This window comes from Rana temporaria, chromosome 1 (assembly GCF_905171775.1).
Source record: "Rana temporaria chromosome 1, aRanTem1.1, whole genome shotgun sequence".
NCBI classification, from domain to species: Eukaryota; Metazoa; Chordata; class Amphibia; order Anura; family Ranidae; genus Rana; species Rana temporaria.
Genome location: NC_053489.1, coordinates 414,744,478 through 414,770,023, shown reverse-complemented (window position 1 = coordinate 414,770,023; position 25,546 = coordinate 414,744,478). Strand labels below are relative to the sequence as shown.

The window sequence follows — 25,546 nt, the reverse complement described above, 5'->3', positions numbered from 1 at the left end:
GCCCAAGAGGGTTAAGGCAGTGCTGGAAAATAATGGTGGCCACACACTTTCACACTTTGGGGCCAATTTGAAAATGTTCATTTATGGGTGTACTCACTTTTGTTGTCAGCGGTTTAGACATTAATGGCTGTGTGTTGAGTTATTTTTGAGGGGACAGCAAATTTTACACTATTATACAAGCTGTACACTCACTACTTTACATTTTAGCAAAGTGTCATATTAAAAATATATATTAAAAATAAAGTCAATTTTAGGACAGCAGCATATTCAGTCTGGGAAGAATGTAGTGTTAGATGGACTAACAGATTTGAATGCACTAACAATTTAAAGAGAAACTCCAGCATAATGGGGAACAGCAAACCGTTTTCCTTTTGGGATAAAGGTTTTATATAAAAGCCGATCATTTTAAGCCCCCTACCAGTGTTGCATAGCTTGTCTCATCTCCATAACAGGTATAGCCCCAAGAGAGCTTGTTCTTTTGAAAACTACATACTTACTGACTAGACCTCCAGATGAAAATAGAAACCTAAAAACGGAAACTAAGTGAACCAATAACATCTAAGCGTTGGTAAGCTGCTATATAATACAGGTTTGCTTTCGGGTTAAATACTGCTTTAAGGCTGGTCAGGCTTAATCACCGAGAGCATACCTTGCTGCTACACCATTTGACATCACAAAAAAAAAATCACTGCTGGTTTACTACATTAAAGATTAAAGCTGAGGGATTGAGTGCTAATGACATTTGTTAAATTGAAAGCTTAATGCGCTGTCTTTCACTCACTCAGCCTAGAGGAAGCATCATCCTGCTGCTGCTTCTACTCTTGGAGCACCATGTGGACCTCCAGTCTACCCCTGGTGAGGCTGTGTTCAGATCTCTGCAGTCTTTTGAAGCGGACCCAGTTTTGCAGTTGGTTGTTTCAACCACTCTGCACTTTGGGGATAATTTTCCTGTTCATGGAGTGGCTAGAGCATGTCTGGAGCCTTGTGCTTCAGTTGTGATAGCATATTGGATGCAACAAACCTGGTGTCTTTCATAGGATTTATATATGTACATATGCTCAGGAGAGTCTGGCTGTGTGCATGGTATATTAACAAGGAATCCATGGAGCATCTCGAATGGTTACTCTTTTGAGTGATGTTGTCTCTTTGGACATGCTGTTGACCCTGTCATTAACCTCTCAAATGGCCAGAACATACTCCTGCCTCAACAAAGTTGAGCTTTGTAATGGGCAGAGGAGTCTTACCATGCCCCTTCATCTACTTCAGTGGTCAAATTCTGTTGGTGCTCTCTAGGCTTGGAATAAGGTCTCCTTATTCCCTGCTTGGTAGGAATTTTCATTGGAATGGCCCTGTGCTCCCCCAGATTGTCAGCAGGGAGTACATGCTGGGATCTTGCAGCTGCTAGCTCCTGGTGTGGAGTATATCCTGAGGCCTTTGTAGGACCTGATAACTAGAAGACAGGTATTCTTTCCGTGACTGATGTTCAGCCTATTGAAGTTCTTCCAGACTCTTTCCATGTTCCTATCCTAATTATGTGACCATCCTTAGCGGTGTGGCTACCATTCCCGACACTCACTGCTCAGGTAAGGGTTAAGATTGGGTCAGGCCAGATGATTCTTAGAACCTTCTTTTCTTGATTGATGTTGGCAGGGATGTAGAGTTCCTCTGTCATACCCAGAAATACCTTGGGTGTTTAGTCAGATGATGTTCATCCTTATGTTTTGGTATTTTGTGCACTGGGTTGGATTTCTATGTGTTTTCTTCCCTGCCTGATCTTGTGTGGGTGTCTGCTTATCATTAAATCTCTTTCCGTCAATCTGACTTGAGTTTTTTTTCCCCATACAATCTATTAGGATATATTGTGAGCATGGTGTCTTCCAGATCCAGTAACCTCTGCTCTTATTGTCTAACTTCTTTCCCTGAATCCTGAGGGCTAGAATTATGAGGCTTAGACCTACTTGTGTACACCTGCTAACCTTTTTCTCTTGAATCTGTGTTATGCCGTTCAAAGTTTCCTGTGGAGATCTGTTATTCTCAAACATATACCATTTTTCTTTTTTTTTTTTTTATTACGACACCTTCTTTTTGGTTTTGTTACCAATTTTTGTTCTATTGATTATGCCACATGGTTTGGTGGATTTACAGGAGGTTTCTAAAGCCTTGCACCAACTTGGATTAATTGATTCCCTTTTAGTAACGTGTGCCTTGACTGTGGGTGTTTTGCCTGGGTGTGCATTCTGCAGGGTCTTCTCCCGCGTGGTAGTTCCTCTGTTCCGCTATGGTAGACAGGGAAAAGCTTTGACGGGGACACCCTCCAGTTCACTTTCATATAACCCTGTGTGTAGGGGAAACCCCAAAACTCATGGGTTTTAGTAACATTTTGACTGCTGAAGCCAGGTTGAAAAGTAGATGTATTTATTATACAAGCATGTAGTTTGATCGTCATGAAAGGAGAGCAGCACATTACATGGTGTTGGATGCATAGCAAGTAATGCTCTAACTGTCTGGGAGATCTAATACCATTTATATAGCCTAAGCTAGGTATACTGTATACCACAGTACCCAAGGATGCGAATAGGCTCCAGGTGAGAGGCAATGAGTGGATGCATGAGCCGTGTGTCAAACGGGGATTACTAGTCAGCCAAGCATGTGGATGGCTCATCCACCCACATTTCCCAAATTTTGTTATACTTGGTTGGGCAACCTCTGTGCAGGTACAGCACCTTTTTATAGGGAAGGGTAGCGTTCACTGCCCTAATCAATTGCTGGATGGTGGGGGGGCGCCTTTGATCCAGACGCAAGCTATTTGCAATCTAGCAAAGAATAGAGTTTCTTGCAGAAATATAGTAAGATACTTCTTCAGAAACGATGCCGAGTAAACATTGACGGGGGCATAGAGAAAGGGGAGAGCCTATGCAAGCCCACAGAAGGTGGTAAAATGTGCCCCTGGATTCCCCGCATTTGGGACAGGCTGGGCTGTAATGGGGTCTGAATCTGGAGAGACGAGTCGGGGTGAGGTAGGACCTATGCAGGATATAGAGATGTGAGAGGCGATCTGACAATTTAGGGGAAACTGTCTCGGAGGCAGTTAGTGCGTCGTCCCAATCTCCATCCTTCACAGCCCCCAGATCCGCCTCCCATTTAGACTTCAGCCGGTACGCCTGTGAGGTGGCCGCGGGCAGCATAAGATGATTGTAAAAAGAGATCAGCCTCTTAGGGTCATGACCGCGAACCACATCCACCAGGAACAGCGACTTCAGCCTGGGGATGAAGTTCCCAAACTGGGAAGTGAGGGCGTGTCGAAGCTGTAGGTAACGGAAGAACAGCCTGTTGGAAAGGCCAAATTCATCCCTGATGGCCTGGTAGGACCTGACCGCACCATTATCAAGGACCTGCGAGAGAAACAGTATACCGTTGGCCCTCCAGAATTTTTGGTCAGGGACTGTGAACAATTCGGGTAGTAGGGAGTTGTCCCACAGGGGTGTGTAAGTGTGGAATGTTGGGGCTTGGTGATGTTCATGGCTAATTGCCAGACCGTACAGTGTTGGAACAACATAGTCCTTCTGGTGCCTGAGGGCCCGTGGGTGCCATGCAGGAGAATCTCTGGAATGGGTGAGTCGCCAGGTCAGTGTGGGGAGAGCAACTAGGGTAGAATACCGGTCTCTGTCTGTTTGGTTGTAGTAGAAAAAATGGGACAATTGAGAAACAATATAATAGAGGGCAAGGTCAGGAAGGGCAGTGCCGCCCAAGTGGACAGGGCACTTCAGAGTTCGCCATGAGAGTTTGTCGGGAGGAGCCCCATACAAATGTGTTGAGGATAGCTTCCATGGACTTAAAGATTCGGGGGGGAATGTAGAGGGGGGCATGCCAGAACAAATAAAGTAGCTTGGGGAGGAGGATCATCTTAATTAGGTTAATACGTCCCATGACTCCAAGGGTGAGCCGGGACCACACTTGGGTCTTTGTTTTAAGAAGGGCAAAAAGTGGTTCCAGGTTCAGGCCTGTGTAATCAGTGAGGGTTCTCGAGCATAGCACCCCCAGATACTTGATATGGCTTGCTCTGACTAGTGGGAGTGCGGCCTCGGACTCCGTTGGGACAGCCATATCCAGCGGGAGGATCTGAGACTCGGACCAGTCGATCTGCAGGCCAGAATATTCTCCGAACTGCCCTATCAACTGCAGAGCTGCCGCCAGAGAAGGGCCAGAGTCTTCCCAATAAAGGAGCATGTCTTGGGTTTAGCACAGAGCCCACGCACATTCCATGTAACTAATTTAAACAAAGCCATGGTGGGTCCCAGGGAGGTTTAGCATGCAGTCGGATCCACAGTGAGTGGAAACCGTTAGGAGAAACAAACATATATGCAGTGCAGTACAACGTATAATGAAGGGTGGGGGGCATCACACATAAGAGAGCGGCAGATCTGTGCAAGCAAGCAGCAAGGGCCAGAAAACTAGCAGCGCTGGTTGCACAGTGTAAGAGAGCGGCAGATCTGTGCAAGAAAGCAGCAATAGCCAGAAAACTAGCAGCGCTGGTTGCACAGTGTGTCACCCTTAGTATTAGAGAACAATCGAGATATGCATAAAGAGTACAGTTAAGTAGAAACATGAGGCAAGTCAAATGCAGATAACACTTTAGATTTAACCTATGAACTCTGCCATCACTGGACCAGAACGGCATTATGTACAAACAGCCATCCTCCACAGCCGTGGAGGTAGCGGCTGGCCAGGGAAACAAAACTTGGAAAAATAATATGGTCCGCCAGATCGAAAACACAGAAGACTGTTGCATAAGTCCAATGTCAATCGTGGCAGGTTGGGGGGGGCGGGGGCGACTAGTAACTGCAGAGCACACACTAGTGCGGGGTGAAGGGTGTGCAACCAGTTCAAGTTGGCACAGATGGAGTGTCTGAGAACATAAAGGATCCAAGAAGTGGGGGTGCAGGGAGAGAAGAGGATCCACGCGTGGCAACACTGGCATGGAAGCAGCACATGGGGACCGGGCTGCCCAGGGGGGTCAATAGGGGGACAAGAAGAGGGGCAACAGCAGGAGATGGAAAGAATAAATCACGGTTCGTGGAGGAGTGGGCAGTTCAGGTCCGGAGCAGCCATGCCATATCCAGGGGGCCCAGAACAGTGGCAGGGAGGCGGAAGGGGTGTGCGGGGGGCTCAGGCTTGCGCAGGGCCCGCTGCCCCACGTCGCTCCAGCCATGTCAGGACAGCAGCAGGGTATTCAAAGAATTGGGCCTTTCCATCACTGACCACATGGAGCCTCGCAGGGACCAGCATTGCATAGGTGAGGTGATGAATGCCTGAACTACCTCCAGAGTATGTAGTGATCTTTCTCCTGCTGAATGTGGATTAGGAAAAAAATTTAAGGCAAGCCAAAGAGGAGTTCGGTCACAAAGACTGATGAAGGGGGTTCAGTCCTACAGATTGAAACTCAGGAGACAGATTTATCATTTGAAACTGGTACTAAGGTTTCAAACAGTGCTGTTTTTTTAAGCAGCCCATCACCCTTGGCAATTAACCAAGACCCTACCACACACAATACCTTATCAGTCACACCTTATGAATTATATTTTGAGTGCAAAGGCCCGATCCCTGACCCGACCAGTCGCCTGGTAACAGGAACTAGAGATCCTACGTAGCCACTCATTGTGCCTGAACAAATCATTTGGCAGAACACATTCATGCAAAGGCCAGTAATAAGTAACAGTATGGATGTATTTATTATACAAGCATGTAGTTATATCTACATGCAAGGAGAGCAGCACAATACATGGTGTTGGATGCATTAAGAATTGCTTTAACTGACTGGTTGATCTAATACAATTTATATAGCCTAAGCTAGGTGGGTCTAAAGTTTCTTTGAAGTCCATCTGTGTCTCTGGTGAAACTGATTGAAATGCGGATGGTCATTCACATAGGCTTTTCACTTCCAGTGGCTCTTTTTGGGGGGAAAGATAGAGATGGGAATAATCACAGCTGAAGGTGTAAATAGAATTTTACACAAGCAATACAGCTGTTGCACAATACGACTTCTGACAAAATAAACACCCAAGATATCTGCTAAATCATAAATAAATGTTTGATAGAGGAAAAATGTAATAGTCATTTAATTTATCGCTGTGGGACTCCAATTTTTTATTTTTTTTGCCAGCTCCCTTCGTTAAATTATACCTCCCTCTCTGGTGCACAACAAAAGGCATATCTTAAGCCTCGTAAACGCGGTACAATTGTTGGCCAACCGAGCATCTGATTTTTGTCAAAAGGGCGTGTGCCAGGATGTTGTCTTGCATACTAACGTTACACAATTGTTGTGCCACAAACGCGAACATGGTGACATACTACAAGGAATTTCAGCTCTTGAGCACCACACTTTGGGTCCCTTCTGCTAATTTCTTGTTTGGTGAGCATGCGTGTTTGTACTTTCGACTTTTGTGTGATGGATTTGAGGGAGCTCAGGTAAGGATTGGGGGGGGGGGGGGGGGACTGCACTCAGGTTTGTTAGCTTAATGCATGAAGCTAAAAAAAAGTTCAGCCTTTAGAACCACTTTAAGATTTATTAATAAAATATTTTAAGTAATTAATATCTTTCTTTTCTGTGCATATCTGCTAGTTTCACACCAGATGGAGGTGGAGATTGAACCTATCGAGACAGTCTCTAAGCAATCAATTGTGCAGTCCCAAACAGTGTAAGTTGTGTTTTTTGTTTTTGTTTTTTTTGACAAAGGCTCAATTAAAGTAAACAATCTTATTTTATTCAGAGGTAAAAGAGAGAAAGATAGAGGGACAAATATCGTCTCAAACATTACATACAGTAAAAGCAAATATAACAACAGTAAGCATCTTGTTTACCGTAGAGAAACCATGTCTAAGTTATGTGATAAAAGGGAAAAGAGGGGAGAAAAAAAAAAAAAAAGGGGGAATAGGAGCATGTTTGTGTGAACTATTATATGTCCGTGTGAGTGTGCATTCTCCCGTTATATGGAGTAGTAAGTAGTTGTGTCTATCAACCTCACTTTAGTGAGGGGTTCAACTTTGAATCACACGCAGTATATTAGGAGAGATTATACACGGATCTGGAAGTAAAATAAGACCCGTGGGGTCTCACAATGGGTAGATAGCCATAGGCAGGTCGGGGCCACGATACGTTAGCTCCATGAGGTCTTAGGGAAGCATTTAGAGATCAAGAAAAGGACAAGAAACAGGGGCAGGTAAAAAGGGGGGCAAAGAGATCGGGGACAGGAATCAAGAGGCAAGGGTCACTCCATCATGGCTTCAGGGTCACATCTTCCACGCCACACTCGGCCCAAGATGCAAACTCAGAAGAGTATCGGAACATGGACCACGAGGTCCAGGTGAGAGAAAACTGCTCACTCTTACCACCCTCCTCTGCCAACAGACGCTCAAGGTCCCTTATGCGGTCCACTTCCACAGCCCAGTCCCCCAGGGAAGGCATGATTGCCGATCTCCAATGACGGGGGATCACCACTCTGGCCGCCGCCAGGAAGTGACGTAGTACATCATTTTTGATGGATTTGAGCGTGCCAGGAAGTATAGATAAGAGGGCCATCTCAGGGGAAGGGTGGATAGAGGTCGCCATCAATTTGCAGTATAGTTCGAAAATCCGCTGCCAGAATCCCCTCACAGGAGGGCAGTCCCACCAGATGTGGAGCATGGTTCCCTGGGATTCAAGACACCGCCAGCAGGTATCCGGCACTGCCGGATTGAAATGATGGATAATTGTCGGGCATCTGTACCATCTCGTTAGCAACTTGAACCCCTTCTCTTGGGTCTTAGTGGCCAAGGATAGTTTGTGTGTCAGGACAAAACACTTCTTCCAGTCAATAAGGGAGATAGAGTGGCGAAGGTCCGTTTCCCAGGCCGCTGTAAACGGCGGGGGGTCAGGGGAGAAGGTATTAAGCAACAGGGAGTAGAGCTGAGATACCACATGTGTTGGAGGATCCGCCTGCAGAAGCAGCGCCTCAAACTCCGTTGGTTCAGCAAGGATGCCCGGAATGGATGGGAAAGTCCGAATGTAAGAAGTAATCTGTTGCCTCAGAAGCCATTGCATGGGGTGTCGGGAGGTCAGATCGGTCGGGGTATCAGTCCTCAAGGTGGGGTCTGCACGGAGGACCTGGGAAAGTCTCCCATGGTCCTCCTTTCGCCACGGTCCGAGTCTCGTTACGGACATGGCCGGCGGAAAGGCAGGGGTCCCGAAGAAGGGAGTCATGGGCCCCATGTGGTCCGATAAGCCCCTCCTAGATCGTAGGCGATCCCAAATCCGGAGCGTTTGAAGGGTGAGGTCGCCGAAAGGGCCCGAACTCCCCCGAACCATGGGTGAGGTCCACGGGAGAGCGGAGAGATCAACAGGGTTCATGTGGCTTTCCAACTGAACCCAGAGTTTGGTTGAAGAGTGATGGAACCAGTCTAATATACGAGTGAGCACCGCAGCCTTATGGTACAAGGAGGCGTCTGGGGCTCCAGCTCCCCCCCTATCCTTCGGAAGAGATAATGTTTCATATCGTATCCTGGGACGGGCAGCATTCCAAATGAATTTGGAGAACATCCAGCGCAACTTTTTGAAGTACGAATTAGGGATATGGATAGGGATGGTTTGGAACAGATATAGGAACCTGGGGAGAACATCCATTTTCAGGGCATTCACTCTACCCAACCATGAGAGCCGTTTGGATGCATAGGTGGTTAAATCTACTTGGGTCCTAAGAAGCAGGGGGGTAAAATTCAGAGAAAAGAGTTGGGATGGGTCTGTCGGAATTTGAATTCCGAGATATCTGATGGAGGTAGAGCCAGTTTTGAATGAAAAGGCATTTGACAGTCTCCATAGGTCTGACTTGGACAAAGATATGTTAAGGAGTTCCGATTTAGTGTAGTTTACCTTAAAATTGCTAACTGCTCCGAATTTCCGAAACTCCTGAAGCACTGAGGGCAAGGATGTATGTGGGTGCGTCACAAACAGGAGCAGATCATCCGCGAAAAGGGCGAGTTTAGTATGGGTGGGCCCGATTTGTAATGCCCTGTATCGAGGGATTATTGCGTATAGCAATGGCTAGATGTTCCATTGTGAGAACGTAGAGGAGGGGGGACAGTGGGCACCCCTGTCTAGTCCCGTTAGATATAGAGAAGGTCGGAGATAGCGAGCCATTCAGCCTAACCCTAGCAGATGGGGAAGAGTAAAGGGACATTATCCTCGCTATCATATTAGGTCCCAAGCCTATTTGTTGCAGGGATAGTCGAAGGAACTGCCAGTCTACTCGGTCGAATGCCTTTTCAGCATCGACCGTTAAGAGGCATAATGGGACATCATGAGACCGGGCATAGTCGGTTAAGAGAAGGGTCTTTAGGGTATTGTCCCTAGCTTCACGGCCACTCACAAAGCCAACCTGATCTAGGTGTATTATCCCTGGCAACAGTGGCTGTAGCCTATTGGCCAGTATTTTAGCAAAGACTTTCAGGTCTACTCCAATCAAGGAGATCGGCCTATAGTTAGCGCAAAGAGTTGGATCTTTGTCCGGTTTTGGAATGAGGGAGATGTGGGCCTCAAGTGTTTGGGGAGGAAACACTGAGCCCCCTGTCAGAGAGTTGAAGACCTTAGTAAGAAAGGGCGCGAGGAGGGCCGAAAATAGTTTATAGAACTTGGGAGTGAAGCCATCTGGGCCTGGGCTTTTTCCACTTGGCGTACCTGCTATGGCGTTGGCGACTTCATCTTCCGTAATAGGGGTTTCTAGATCAGCAATGGTGTCAGCATTTAATGTAGGAAGTGCCGTATCCGAGATGTAGGACAATTGCTCAGTCTCCCCAGCACAAGGGGAATCTGTCGGCCGGGTCACAGGAATATTGTACAGGGATTGATAAAAGTCCCTGAATTCCTCAGCCATCTTGGTCGGTGAGGAGATCAACTCTCCCCGCGCCCCCCGAATGTGGGGCACAAAGGCGGAAGATCCCTTTGGGTGTAGGGAGCGTGCCAGCGAACGACCGCATTTATCTTGGAACTTGTATTGATGGAAAGCTAGCTTATCCGCATACGTGCGTGCGGAGGTCTCATACAGTTCCCTGAGTTGTGATCGCGCCCTAGACACATCCGATAGGGTCGACACCGTCGGGGATCGTTTGTGTTCAATTTCTAGGTCTCTAAGTGTTCGGACTGCTGCCTCTATGGCGGCCGAGCGTTCCCTTTTCAGACGCGCACCCATTTGGATAAAGGTTCCGCGAAGTACGGCCTTTAGTGCCTCCCATTGGAAGGGCACAGCAGTCGTATCTGAGGCGTGATCAGCAAGAAAGTTAGAAACTGTATCAGAGACCCTCTGCATACACTCCGGAGATGTGAGTAACGAATCATTCAAGCGCCACGTCCACTCCCTAACCGGAGTGGAGGGGATTGAGAACGTCATGTGGATAGGAGAGTGATCAGACCAGACCATCGGGTCTATGCTACATTCAGGAGACCAATCTAGACAGCTGTGGTCACTCATCAGAAAGTCTATGCGACTATAAGTGTGGTGTACATGAGAGAAGTGGGTATAATCACGGGAGGTAGGGTGTAGCACTCTCCAAACGTCAACAAGACGCATATTGAAAAATGCCCGCTTCAGAGCCCTCAGCTTAGAGTAAGAGACACTCGATCGCGAGGTGGAGGAATCTAAAAGTGGCTCTAGAGGGGTGTTAAAATCACCTCCCAAAACGAGCTTACCCTCCATGAATCCGGATAGAATCTTCAAGTATTTCAGCGCGGCCGATACTTGATTGACATTGGGAAGATAGATGTTAGCTACCGTAAATTTGGTGCCCCACAGCAGGAATTTCACGAAAACATACCGTCCATGAGGGTCAGAAAGCTGGTCAAGCACCTCTATGGGGAGCGTTTTATGAAAGGCAACAGACACTCCCTTAGCCTTCTGTGTTGGGTTAGTGCTGTGGAACCACCTATTGAAATATCTGTTGGAGCAGGAAGGGGTGGAGGCGGAGTGAAAATGCGTCTCTTGGAGAAGAAGCACATTGACCTGGCGTTTGTGCATTTGATAAAGGATTTGGCCTCTTTTAGAGGCAACATTGAGGCCGTTAACGTTGTAGGAGCAGAATTGCAGCTTGGGGTGAGCAACCATTGTGTGGGCCATGATGGAGTGACAAAGAGGGAGGGAGGGAGGGGGGGGAGAGAGAGGAAGGTTAGAGTGGAGGAATAGGGAGCGGGAGAGAAAGGAGGGAAAAGGAATATCTATGTAGTTTAGATTATTTCCCAAATATTCTCTACAAAATTCAGCTGTATCTTTTTTTACTTTCTTTTGGCCCCTTTCACACTGACAGACCGATCAGACCATCCATTGTTCTCTGAGGAGCGGCACAACTGTGGACATCTGATCTGATCCTGTCCGCTAAACACAGATGGCTGGGGATCCATTCTCCATCCGTTCGATAGAACAGGTGACAGGCGGATGGAAACAGACAAGTGGTCCTCTGGTGGACTCTGATAGTGTGAAATGGGCCTTATATAGCCTTGTTGTAGGTATAAAAGATGTTTCATATTTGGGTGTGTTTTGTTTTTAATTTTCTTTCATATGTTGTCTCTGGTTGACCTTACTGTAAATTCCTTACTAAAACACATTTCCCAGAAAGTGACATTGACCTATGTCATGTGTATCATTTTAAATTTAGTGAGGTTTATTTTTATTTTTTTATGAACTTTTTGCATGCGTTCACCCTGGCTGCGTTAACCAATTACCGTATAAGCCGAGGCACCTAATTTTACCACAAAAAAATAGGAAGACTTATTGACACGAGTATAAGCCTAGGGTGACAATGCCCATTTGCACGCCTCACTGTTTGTTTTCCTTAGAGATTCATTCTGCAGACTTTGGCCTTTTTAATCTTACCACTGGGTGAGGCTTGACCCTGCTTCACATGGGCAGCCCAGCTGACGGATGGAAATAAGAACATATTGATTGCATTTTTTGTATTTACCAGGCTATGTACCAACTTCCCCAAATGCAAGTGTGTTTAAAGAGGATACAGGAACAGCAGAAATGTGCAAAATAAAAACTGCCTGTGGAATGAGTTTGGTAACATTTCAGAAGGGAATGCAAAGTCAATTATAATTGCTAATTTCTTCCTCTGTACTATGTGCAGCAATTCGAGTGTTTAGCAAAATGTCAGCCAATCTGCATACCTACATTAGCCCGTGACATGCTGTCAGATTGCGGACGGGCGTCCAGTGTAAAAAAGCCGCTCCGCATTCTCACCCTAGGCTAAGCCTGCATTAGGCCGGACATGCTGTCGCACTGCGGGCGTCCTGTGTAAAAAAAAAGCCGCTCCTAGTCCTGTTCCGTGATAGGCGGAACACTCGGTTTCTCAGCAGAGACTGTGTTCAGTGTTCCGCCTATCACGGACGTCCTCTCGTCTTCGTCTGTGGGAGGGGCTTTGCTGCAGGATAAGGCTGCAAGTGCTGAGTCGCCTCGCAGAGGTGATGACTTACAAGGATTATACTACTTTGTGAGGGTGTTTTTTTTACGTCTATCTAGCAAGGTTATTTTGTGGTATACGCAAGGAAGCTCAGACCTCTGCAGTGTATAAATGTGCTTTTACTGAACAAATAATGCTGTACATACAAAACTATTACAATATTAGGAATACAGTACAAGACTCACAGATATATCAAGCAAGATGCCTAGCAAATAAGCAGAAACTATGGTCTGTAACAGTAGAAATACACTTAAAGGGGTTGTAAAGGAAAAATGTAAACCGTGGACAAGGTTGAAACTTGAAGTTTTGCCTATGACCTAATGTACCTCTCTTGTCGCAGCAAGTCTTTTTGTTCCTCCATTATTGTTCATGTACACCACTGCCATGGGGGTTTTTCTACTGAATTCCGTTTGGATGTCCCTCCAGCAGAATAATCTATTGCTGCAAAGATGGGCAAATTGACTTAAAAATTGTTTATCTGGAGATGAGACTTCACACACAATCAATTCCCCAGCACTGAGAGGGTGCCCAGGGCTCCTTCCCAGTCCAAGAGGCTGGCATTGATAGGTAGGATCATCCAAAAGATATTAAGGTGAACTTCTTGATTCAAGATCCACATTTCTGAGCCACCAACCCCGTAACAATCTGGCCCTTGGTGCCAAGCAAATCGTTTTTTATCAGGGACTGGACTGTCCTATCCTACAATGACAGTATGTTGTGTTTCAGAGGTCTGGAGTGAAACTGTGCAATCGGCTTGCCTCAAAGAAGATTGCCCTCAGACCCAGAACTGCTCCATTCCGTGTCTCGGTTTCTAGCTTTAATGGCATGTCATAAAGGACTTTAAGTGTTGTTAAAAGCAATAAAACACGCTTACCAAAGATCTATTACAATACCTAGAAATCTTCCTTTGCCTGGTGTGAACACAGGCAGTTTAATGCCAGAGGCTGGCCCTTCTGCAATCAGGGCTAGACCAGAAATTGGTGCTGATCATGTTTCAGCCTGGTCCATTCTTTTCCGAAAACCACGCTCACTTGTCAAACCCTTTATTCTAGGTGTATTTCATATAGGGTCCCTCTTAAGGTACCCTGTGTTAATCTTGTTAACAATAGGTGTTACAACTGTGATACATGAGTAATGCACGCAGAAAAAATTAAATCGTGGCACCAAAAGCATTACAATGACTCATCTTCACAGAAAAGGAAAGAAACACTGTGCCGGGTAGGCAAGTGTAACCCCGCCAACCCAACACAACCAGACAAAGGGCCAACGGGCCATTCAATAAAAAAATCTTGCCCTCAGTCTACCTGCCCTATTGAACCTGCCCCCTCAACAACCAGAGGGCCAGTACAAAGGTTACAATGCTTGCCCAATTAATACCCCAAATAGAGTCCGTTCACCAAATATCAGTGTCCCTTATACTTATAGAAATCTATTCAGTCGCGGAGGTGCCAGTCCTGGGGTGTCCAGCCAGGCCTGCCATATGGAGTAGAATTTCCGGGTTGCATTTCTATGCTGATATGTTAAGTGTTCCCGTATAAGAATATAATTAACCTGATCTATCTGCTGTTTTTTGGTCGGGACATGTGGGGGACAGCCAAATCCTGGCCACCAGCTTTCTAGCCAAGTACAATAGTCTGATCACTGCTATGTTAGTAGGAGGGGAGGCGGGGGGTGTACTATTTCATCTACTGCTCCCAAGATGCTTATTAGGGGGTCCAAAGGGACCCTAACTTGATACACTGTGGAGATAACCTCAGTGATATCACCCCAATTCCGGTGCAACCTGGGACAGCGCCACATCAGGTAAATGAGCGACCCCTCCTCCCCACAACGTTTGGGGCATATGGACGAGTCTCTCCTTCCCCCAACGATGCAGTTGAATAGGTGTGCGGTAGGCACTATGCAATCAAAATAAATCAGTCTATGCGATTGCGATACAGACGTGAGTGGTTCAGCCTGCAAGCAAATGTCCCAGGTCTCGCCATTTATGTCCCCTAGGTCCTCTGTCCAGCCCCTTCTGCTCGGTAATGTTGGTGAGTCTTGAGTGGATGACAATAGACAAGAATAAATATGGGAAATTAGTCCCTTTTTCTCCTGGCCAAAGAAAACATCCTTTATTAGGGGGTGACAGGTAAGCATGAGAGTAAGCATGAGAGTGGAGATCCGGTCCTGAGCCTGTAGAGCATGGCGAATCTGAAGGTATCTATAAAAATGTCTGGGGATGTCATATTCCGCCTGTAGTTCCATAAACAATTTCAGTACATTTCGAGTGTACAATCGGGCAATATTGCAAATACCAGCCCACCTCCATGTCTGGAATCCTTCCGATTTGAATATTTAAGCCAGATTAGGGTTATCCAATAATGGGGTGTCTTCAAGAAAACCTGTGATCCGCAAGCTAGACCTAACCGAGGTCCAGAGTTTTTTCAGAAGAACAATAGTGGGCGCCATTTGTGGCAGGCAGGTAAGGTAGTCCCGCCTCCAAACTCGCCAACGCCAAAGTGTCTTGCGTTCCTGTCCGCAATGGATTCTCAATAGTCGGTTTCTCCCCTGAGCCCTAATCCACTCAGGTGCTGTTGTTGAGAAGCATAAAAGTAAAGCCTAGGGTTAGGAACTGCCGCTCCCCCCTGATCTTTATCATATTGCAGAGTAGTAAGACTGATCCTCGCTACTTTTTTCTTCCAAATTAAGGACCTTAATAGGGTATCTATGTGGGTAAACCATCTACGGGGTATCCACTGAGGAGAATTATGCATAATATACAGCAATTGGGGGCACCAAACCATTTTAATAAGGTTTATCCTACCTATGACTGAAAGTGGGAGTTTTCACCAGGTATTACACGTCAGTTGAAGCCTTTCGATAAGGGGTAGGAGGTTGTCTGCAAGGCAAGTCCGTGGTTTGGCAGTAACCTGAACTCCCAGATATTTAAAAGAGGAGTCTACCTTGAGGGACTCCGCAGCAACCGGCAACAAAATCGTTGGGTCATCTACAGATCAAATAACAGATTTACTCCAATTCATGGAGAATCCTGACAAGGAGCCAAAGTGCTGAATTACCTCCATAGCCCTAGTTAGTGAAGTATCCTTGTCCCCTAGATACAGCAGCATGTCATCCGCATAAAGGGAGACCTTCTCCATGCTCAGACCCTTATTGAAGCCCACAATCGAAGCAGATGACCTTATAGTAGCCGCCGGTGGCCCCAGGGCCAACGCAAATAGCAGGGGTGATAAAGGACACCCCTGTCTTGTGTCCCTAAAAAGAGGGAAAGGGTCTGAGAGGTCCCAGTTCACACGGATCCTAGCCGTGGGAGCAGCATAAAGAAGTTGTACCCATTTAATAAATGTATCGCTGAATCCAAAGCGTCTCAGTACTTCCCACAGATAAGGCCATTGACGCTGTCAAAGGCCTTAGCCGCGTCTAGGGAGAGAATTGCTCTCTGACCCGGGTTATCGACAGAAATCTGAAGGTTAAGGGAGAGGCGTCTAATAAGGGCCGTGGATCAAGAGGGGATGAACAATGAGATGGGTCTGTAGGAATCTGGAGAACTTGCCGCCTTACTGGGTTTTTATAATAGCAAAATAATCGCTTCCAGAGATGTGGTATCAGGGTGTCAGAATAGCGCTTATACACCTCCGCCGGCAAGCCATCCGAGCCCGGAGACTTACCAGGAGAGGAGAGCGTCAAGGCCTCCAACTCTCATCAACCGAGAGAGGAGAATTCAATTGTTCCACATTCAAGGCCCAAAGTTGCGGGATATGGCATGAATCCAAAAAGGAGTTGATTTTTACTACAGTAGGCGAGACTTTAGAGGAATACACATCAGCATAGAAATCTCTGAAAGTGGACAAAATCCCTACATGTGAGGAGAGTGTGACCCCTGAGGAATTGGTGATCTCCGCCACATGCGATGATCCCCTCTGTGACCTCACCATCAGTGCAAGCATATGACCCGTTCCCTCCCCCTCGTCGAAATATTTCTGCTGAAGAAAGAACTGCTTATTTTCTGCCTTTGTCAGAACCATATGCTTAGCAATATGTTGGGCCTCCTGCCAGATTCTTTCAGTATGTTCAGAGGGGGAGTCCACAAAGGCTTGTAATCTTGTTCTTTCTGCCCTGCAGAAACCACACTTGTACCCATCAGGGTTATCCCCTTAGATAATTTCTCCTTCAAAGAAGCCTTCTTGGTTGCTATCACGTCTGCTAGACATGTCTGAGCTAGAGGCCCTCTCTTATAAGGAGCCATTTCTCATTCTTCACAAAGAATGACAAGATAGTCTAAGGCCATCTAACCTCCCTGAGGTATCGCTTCCACCTTAGCAAAGACTTTGTGCTTCCAGCTTTGTGCTCTAGTCCGTATGAACCAAAAAGAAACTGCTCTTCACTGCCTGGATTTAGTCAGAGCCATGTCAAAACTATGGCTTTTATCAGAAAAATTGACTCACGGTTTGTTCTACCCTCAGGACTTCATTAGGAACATTTTGCTTCAAAATTGACCATCAGTAGATAGATAAGAAAACTCATCTCAAGAGCTTACACTCTAGAAGGAAAAACTCCTTCACTTTTACATGTTCTGGTAGGTGGGACTTTCCTGGGCATTTAAACCTCAATCCTCTGTAGCCCAGCTTTGTATGGCAACCACCTTGTCTTCTGTTCTACCAGGTTGACTTCTAATCTTCTGCAGATACAGCATTTGATTGCAAGGTTCTTGTAGCAGCACTCTGAATTTGGATCTGTTAACTCCTATTGTCTTTGGGTCTTTTGGCACAGTTCTGTTTGCCTATTAGTTGCTCACCCTCCTCATTCATTTCTTAGGGATGTCCCAGGGTCTATGAATAATCAGCATTTGTCCTGTACTATACGATTAACATAAAAGGAGTTTTGATTTACTTTCAAATTCCATACCTTTAAAGAACAGTGCAGGACACAGACTATCCTCCCTTATATTCCTATGTTACTCTGCATTGCATAAATTGGGACACATAAAGGGGGTAGTAATAGGAGGGCACCCAGAGGGAGTATCGTTTAAAGTTTTACCAGTGTCCAATTATCTGAAGGTACAGGCCTATATTCTGTGGTCTGACTATTCAGCTTGTGTTTTATTGAATGCATGTTTTTACATTTTATATTAAAAGCTTAATATTTTAGGCATGCCTAAAACCATTAAAAGAGGGAATGAAGTTGCGCTGTGATTAATTACTAACAAAACTAAACTAATAAAGTGTACATAAAGGGACCATGTGTGAACAGAATAACCCTTTTAACGATGAATACAGAAAAGTCCAAATGTGAAACAAAGTTCAAATGTTAAAGGCAAGCCAAATCAGCTTGCAGCTGTACTCCCAATTGAAAAATTTGTGTAAAACAGATCTTGTGTCTTAAACGATGAAACCAATCCTGATGATAGGAAGTCCAATGTGCAGTACAAACTAAATAACCACCACCAAAGATACACCTTTAGAAGATGGAGGCTTACCAGAAGGCAAGCATAACAAGCCTGCGACTGTAAACCCCAGCCTGGGCCTTTATGTAGTCCGCACCGGGCAAGAACGAATTGAAGAAGCCTCCAGATGGGTCATCAGCAGGTTGTGTGTATCAAAAAATATATAAGGTATGCATAGTGAAGTATTGCAAAACAAACATAAACATATATGGCTGTCGCTGAATTAAGTGCCACCACCACCAGAACACCTAGTAAATTGAAGGCTTACCAGAAGCCAAGTAATATGAGCTTGTGGCTATAAACCCTAGCCAGGGCCTTTGTATGGACCAACTGCTGACCCAGATGTCCTACAGATCCTCCAGATATCACACCAACGATGATTAACCAGAAAGGAATGAAAGAGCCCACATAGTGAAGTACGTTTAAAAAATCCTCCCAAGTTTAATAAATGTTGCACTTACAGAAAATCAGATGACTAAAAGAATAGAAAATGTAAAGCCGGCCGGCTTACTCGAACACCCGTTCCACTCGGATCGTCACGTCATACGTCGGCACGTCACCTTCCCAACCACCTTGTCTTCTGTTCTACCAGGTTGACATCTAATCTTCTGCAGATACAGCCTTTGATTGCAAGGTTCTTGTAGCAGCACTCTGAATTTGGATCTGTTAACTCCTATTGTCTGGGTCTTTTGGCACAGTTCTTTTTGCCTATTAGTTGCTCACCCTCCTCATTCATTTCTTAGGGATGTCCCAGGGTCTATGAATAATCAGCATTTGTCCTGTACTATACGATTAACATAAAAGGAGTTTTGATTTACTTTCAAATTCCATACCTTTAAAGAACAGTGCAGGACACAGACTATCCTCCCTTATATTCCTATGTTACTCTGCATTGCATAAATTGGGACACATAAAGGGGGTAGTAATAGAAGGGCACCCAGAGGGAGTATGGTTAAAAGTTTTGCCAGTGTCCAATTATCTGAAGGTACAGGCCTATATTCCGTGGTCTATGGACTATTCAGCTTGTGTTTTATTGAATGCATGTTTTTACATTTTATATTAAAAGCTTAATATTTTAGGCATGCCTAAAACCATTGTTTTATAGTTATAGATGTTCAACCCCTCACCTCTTTCTCAACACGGGTGCCACCTGAGGTTGTCAGCGATGCCACAGCATCCTGGTTGAGAAAGGTATTCAGATCAGACCGAGCTCTTGCTCCTCTGCCGAACTGTACATTGGCACAGTGGGAGCTCGATCAGGACTGAGACATGTAGAGCAGCGGAAGGCAGAGTCATCTTCCTGAGTCCTGACCTCTCTGCTTCCCCCAGCAGTGCAGTACTGGTACATTACTGCAGTTTAAAAAAAAGTCTGTGTGTGTATGTATTTACTTTTAATCTTGACTTCTAATCGTGTACCATCAGAACTGCTTTTAAGGGCTCGTTTTTTATAGTGGCAACAACTGCAGATCCTTTGAATTATTCTAGTGGCCATTGTTAGAGTGCATTTTTCTCACTTTGCAGAAGTATTCTCTCACTTCCTGTTGTTACTATAGGACTAAAAGTAGATAAAAATCTCCCCACAGATGACAACGTTTTTGGCTTTAGATATACTTTAACCACTTGGCGACCACGCTATAGCTGAATGACGGCTACAGCGTGGTTGTCTAGTTCTGGATCCAGGGCCGCCATCAGGAGGGTACAGGCATTACACCTTTTTTCCTTTCATCTGACTTTAGTAACTCGCGGCAGGAGAGGGAAGCGAAGACTTGACTTTGTTTTGTTCGTCAGCACCACCCCTGCTTATCTCGCGGCAGGAGAGAGGAGGGCCCTGCCTAAAGCTGTGTAAGGGGCCCCAAAATTTGTGATGGCTGCCCTGTCTGGATCATCGCTGATCATGGAGGTAAACATGAGAGCAGGAGAAAAGAACTGATAACCGGCTTTTCGAAAAGGGGCATCTACACTGATCATCAGTGCCGCCTCATGAGTGTCTTTTATCAGTGCCCATCAGTGCAGCCTCATCAGCGCACATCCTCGAAAAAGAAAAATGACTTGTTTGCAAAATGTTATAACAAACTATTTAAAAGTTTTTTTTTTTTGTTTTTTTTTAGTTTAGCAAAAAAAAAAAACATACAAACCCAGTGGTGATTTAAAAATGCCACCAAAAGAAAGCTCTATTTGTGTGGAAAAAAAGATAAAAATCTTGATTGGGTACAGTGTTGCATGAACGTGCAATTGTCACTCAAAGTGCGACAGCGCTGAAAATTGGCCTGGGCAGGAAGGGTGGTAAAAGAGCACAGTAGGCAAGTGGTTAAAGTGTGCATGTTGTAGGTTTCCTACATGATTGTTTTCTTTAAGTATTGTCCATTATAAGTAATGATACTTATGTGCTTTTAATTTTCAGAGGAAACACCTTGAAGGATGACAAAACAAATAAAAGGAAAGATTCATTGCGTAAAGATAAGAATTGCTTTGCATCTCATTTAGCAAGAATTGTAAATATTCAGCCTCCATTAACAAGGTACGTGTGAATCTTTTTCTTGAACCTGTGGGCTATAAATTGTAATTGTTTTTTTTTTTTTTTTTTTTTCAAATGTGAAATGGTTATATTTTACAAAGGGAAACAAAGTACATTTTGTATAATTGTCACAGGATGCAGCACAGATGAATTTATACACATGACTACTTGGGTTATCCTGCCACTTTCAGATGAATGTACACTTGCAAAAAAAAAAAAAAATTGAATCCTTGTCAAGGCTTAAAGCGCCACCCAAAAGTGAACCTCTGCTTTTTGGAACCCTCCCTCCCTCCGGTGTCACATTTGACACCTTTCAAGGGGGAGGGAGTGCACAGATACCTGTATAAAACAGATCCCCTCCGCGTCACTGCAAAAAACAGTGTCTCATCAGAAGGATGGACAGCATTCATTTTTTCTGCTCTGCTGAAAAAAACTTGGGCTGTTACTGATCAAAATGTTCGTGTTTGATTAATCAATGTTGTTTTTTTTTTTTTTAAACGATTAATCAACTAATTTCGATTAATTATAACGCACATACATTTTTCCGATGGCCACCATCCCCCACTGTAATATCCACAGACCTCTCCCCCACTGTAATATCCACAGGCATCTCCCCCACTGTAATATCCACAGGCATCTCCCCCACTGTAATATCCACAGGCATCTCCCCCACTGTAATATCCACAGGCATCTCCCCCACTGTAATATCCACAGGCATCTCCCCCACTGTAATATCCACAGGCATCTCCCCCACTGTAATATCCACAGGCATCTCCCCCACTGTAATATCCACAGGCATCTCCCCCACTGTAATATCCACAGGCATCTCCCCCACTGTAATATCCACAGGCATCTCACCCACTGTAATATCCACAGGCATCTCACCCACTGTAATATCCACAGGCATCTCACCCACTGTAATATCCACAGGCATCTCCCCCACTGTAATATCCACAGGCATCTCCCCCACTGTAATATCCACAGGCATCTCCCCCACTGTAATATCCACAGGCATCTCCCCCACTGTAATATCCACAGGCATCTCCCCCACTGTAATATCCACAGGCATCTCCCCCACTGTAATATCCACAGGCATCTCCCCCACTGTAATATCCACAGGCATCTCCCCCACTGTAATATCCACAGGCATCTCCCCCACTGTAATATCCACAGGCATCTCCCCCACTGTAATATCCACAGGCATCTCCCCCACTGTAATATCCACAGGCATCTCCCCCACTGTAATATCCACAGGCATCTCCCCCACTGTAATATCCACAGGCATCTCCCCCACTGTAATATCCACAGGCATCTCCCCCACTGTAATATCCACAGGCATCTCCCCCACTGTAATATCCACAGGCATCTCCCCCACTGTAATATCCACAGGCATCTCCCCCACTGTAATATCCACAGGCATCTCCCCCACTGTAATATCCACAGGCATCTCCCCCACTGTAATATCCACAGGCATCTCCCCCACTGTAATATCCACAGGCATCTCCCCCACTGTAATATCCACAGGCATCTCCCCCACTGTAATATCCACAGGCATCTCCCCCACTGTAATATCCACAGGCATCTCCCCCACTGTAATATCCACAGGCATCTCCCCCACTGTAATATCCACAGGCATCTCACCCACTGTAATATCCACAGGCATCTCACCCACTGTAATATCCACAGGCATCTCCCCCACTGTAATATCCACAGGCATCTCCCCCACTGTAATATCCACAGGCATCTCCCCCACTGTAATATCCACAGGCATCTCCCCCACTGTAATATCCACAGGCATCTCCCCCACTGTAATATCCACAGGCATCTCCCCCACTGTAATATCCACAGACATCTCATTGAAAACAGATAAAATACTACAGATATGTGCCCAGCTCAAATTTCATGAATCAGGTTTACATCCATTTTAACAATAAATAAAACACAGTAACAGTAAAACATTACAATATAATAGTACATAAAAATGGCGTATCTGCAAAGCAAACAATGGTTAACAATAAAACACTACAGTATAGTATAAAGTACAGTAAGAACAGAACATTATCTCAAAAAAATTAGAACTATTTTTGGCTTTTATTTTTTACACTTTTATTGTAACTATAAATGTTCCGGGTCTCTCAAAATGCGATGGCTATCTAACATCTTTCGAGACCCTTTGTGAAAGTGTGCCATGCTGGACCCTAAACGAATACTCTACTAGTGTGTGGTAGCAACGGAAACCGTCACCGATACAGAGACCAGGTTGGCCAGGACAGGAAGGACAAAAATAGCAAGTATCGCGCCTATATCTGCACTTGCAGTGCAAAGTGGATTTACCTTTAGTAAATAAACCCCAAAGTGTGTAATGCAGATTCCAGTTTTGTCGTTTGTTTTATATATTTTTGTTTTGAATATCCTGGGCTGGCCTTGGCCTACAATTGTTTTGTTTGCCTGTGCCCAATCCTCACATAGGCAGCAATATTACTACAGCATTTGAACCTTCAATCCACCAACCCTCCCCCGCCCCCCAAGTTTTTTTGTTTGAGAAAGATCAGCCCTTCATTCTGAACACCAAGTGCAGAATCTACATCCACCTCCTGGGCATGACACTGAAAACAGAAACTGCTGTTATGGATGGATAGGCAGAGTGCTTGTATAGTCTGACACAGGTCTTGCACTATTGCAGTTGGGCAACCATACTGCTTGTACATTTATCTGTTATAGCTAATTAAATTACATATTATGCAACACAAGTAATAGTTCCTTATATATAATGTGGTGCACCGAATGAGAAATTTTGTATTCGGGAATGCCGAAAATTAAAACTTTTAAATATTTATTTTTAGATATAATTGTATTATATTCAACTTTTTAATTAATATCATAAATTTAATATGAATTTATGGTTTGCCATTATTGGAGGACGCCGCCACGTTTTCGGCACTCTATTATTGGCATGTTTCTTGTTTCAGCCGATGCCTCTACACACATACAGTATAATAGAAATCTTAACATATTTTTGTGCGTAGTAACACATATATATGTCTGTTTTCTTCACCATTAAAAGAAAAAAATAAATACTTAATTTGTCTTTTTTTTTCTTTTCTTTTTTTTTTTGCTAGGATGGATGTCACTGACCTTCCAGTAGTGGATGAAGATGCATTTGTAATTCATGATAATACAGATTTGAAAAATGATCCTAAAAGCTGCAAAAAGAAAACTGTAAAAAATCCTAATAACCGCAAAAAGAAAAAAGAAAGGAGAAAGAATGCTGCATGTGAGGTGTTTAATGTAAGTGACTGCTCTACTCTATTTGTTCACTGGAGGGTGGGGGGTGCCGGCCTCGAAGGCAGGGGTTCTTGAACTTTTAATCTAAGGTCCACAATTGTTACTGCAATTGGTCCCAAGAAGAGAATTCTTATCTAAATGTCGGCAATGTATACAAAGGCAGAGAACTACTGCATGTCCAAATGAAAGAAATAGAAACACACACACTAGACTTCTTTGTTTCCATTCAAATATTGATCTTATTTTTTCAAATTTTAACCACTTGCTGAGCCACCCATAGCCGAATGACGGCTTCAAGGTGGCTTGATAATTCTGGGAGGGCGTACATTGACATCCTCCCAGAATCGTGCCCCCGGGGGCACGCACATGGGAGTGTCTGTGACCGATGGGTCCAGAGGATCCCGGCGCATCACAGATCACAGAAATGGCCGCTGATAGCGGTCGTTTACCACGTGATCGCTCCGTCAAATGACGGAGCGATCACTTATAAACAAACCGTTTCCTCCCTCCCCTCTGTGTACCGATCAGTGTGAGAGTAGAGGGGGAGGTATCGGTGGCAGCAGCGCTGTGGGCTGGATCTGTAGTGACCTCTGTGACAATTGCAGTCAGAGATCTACCCAGCCATACTCTGCCTCTGTATGTGGCCAGGCTGTGGAAGTCTCACACATGTGGTATCGCCGTACTCAGGAGGAGTACGAGAATCTATTTTGGGGTGTCATTTTTGGTATGTACATGCTATTTGTTAGAAGTATTGTATAAATGGACAACTTTGTGTTAAAAAAAAAATGCGTTTTAACCACTTCCCGCCCGACCAGCCGTCATGGATATCTGATGAATGATACTTTTTCAGCCGGCGATTCCCTACACCATAAGAATGATCATAGCGGCTGTTCCACCGCTTGATCATTCTTACGGGAGGCGAGAGGGGACGTCACCCCACTCCAGTGCTTCTACTGACTCACTGCTACGATTGAAGCCAGGATCGTGTTTTTTTTTTTTTTCAGGCTTCCCAGCCTAGAGGTGAGATGTGGGGTCTTATTGACCCCATATCTCACTGTAAAGATGACCTGTCCTGCCATATTCCTATTACAAGGGATGTTTACATTCCTTGTAATAGGAATAAAAGTGATCAACATTTTTTTGGGGGGGAGAAAAAAGTGTCAAACTAAAAGTAAAATTAACAATAAAGCATTTCTCTTATTGTCCATGGACAGACACAGCTCCTTAAATCTTGACAAGTGGGTTATGTTCCCTGTTTACAGGAGAGGACTAGGCAGAAACATGAGATGCCCTGAATAGGGCCTGGGAGCTTCAGTTTTTTGTGGTGTAATACACTTGCATGTTATACATACACACTATGTGTATGTATTGCTCTATTTGGAGTCAGTATCTGGTCCTACATGCTTGTGGTGGCAGCAGATGTTTAGTACCTGGGATTCCCACAGATGTTTTTTTTTTGTTAGTCCTGGACACTTTGGTGCCAGGGTGGGGGCTAAAGGAGTGCCCCCTCCCCCCGTTATCCCCTGGGGAATGCTCTGTCATGAAGCCATGGACCAGGTACCTGGGTCTGCAGGATAAGGCACTTAGGGGTGCGCTTCTCATTGCTGTAAGGGACTCTCTTTAGCTGGATAGTGCAGCTGGGTTTCCGCTGAGGGCTCAGTGTGTAGGTTTTTTTTCCTTCTGTGCCCTTCTTTGCTAATTTCTAAGATGCGTAATGAAAAAAGCCGCTGAGGGCTTTTGTAGTCCCTCACCGCCATGGCGGCTCAGTGCCCCTTGAGGAGAGCCTTTTTAAGAGAGTGGTGGACCCTCCGGTTGTCATGTATAGG

General features: G+C 45.1%; 1 protein-coding gene across 3 annotated transcripts in view; it reads left to right on the top strand.

Annotated features, from left to right (window-relative positions):
• CENPC (centromere protein C) overlaps positions 1-25,546 on the top strand; it is a 230,583-nt gene that overhangs the window by 130,000 nt on the left and 75,037 nt on the right. For all 3 annotated transcript variants that reach the window (XM_040324693.1, XM_040324684.1, XM_040324677.1), the window contains exons 19-21: positions 6,620-6,695; positions 20,322-20,438; positions 23,555-23,723. In XM_040324693.1, the coding sequence (XP_040180627.1) occupies positions 6,620-6,695; positions 20,322-20,438; positions 23,555-23,723 (362 nt within the window). The remainder of the gene's footprint in view (positions 1-6,619; positions 6,696-20,321; positions 20,439-23,554; positions 23,724-25,546) is intronic.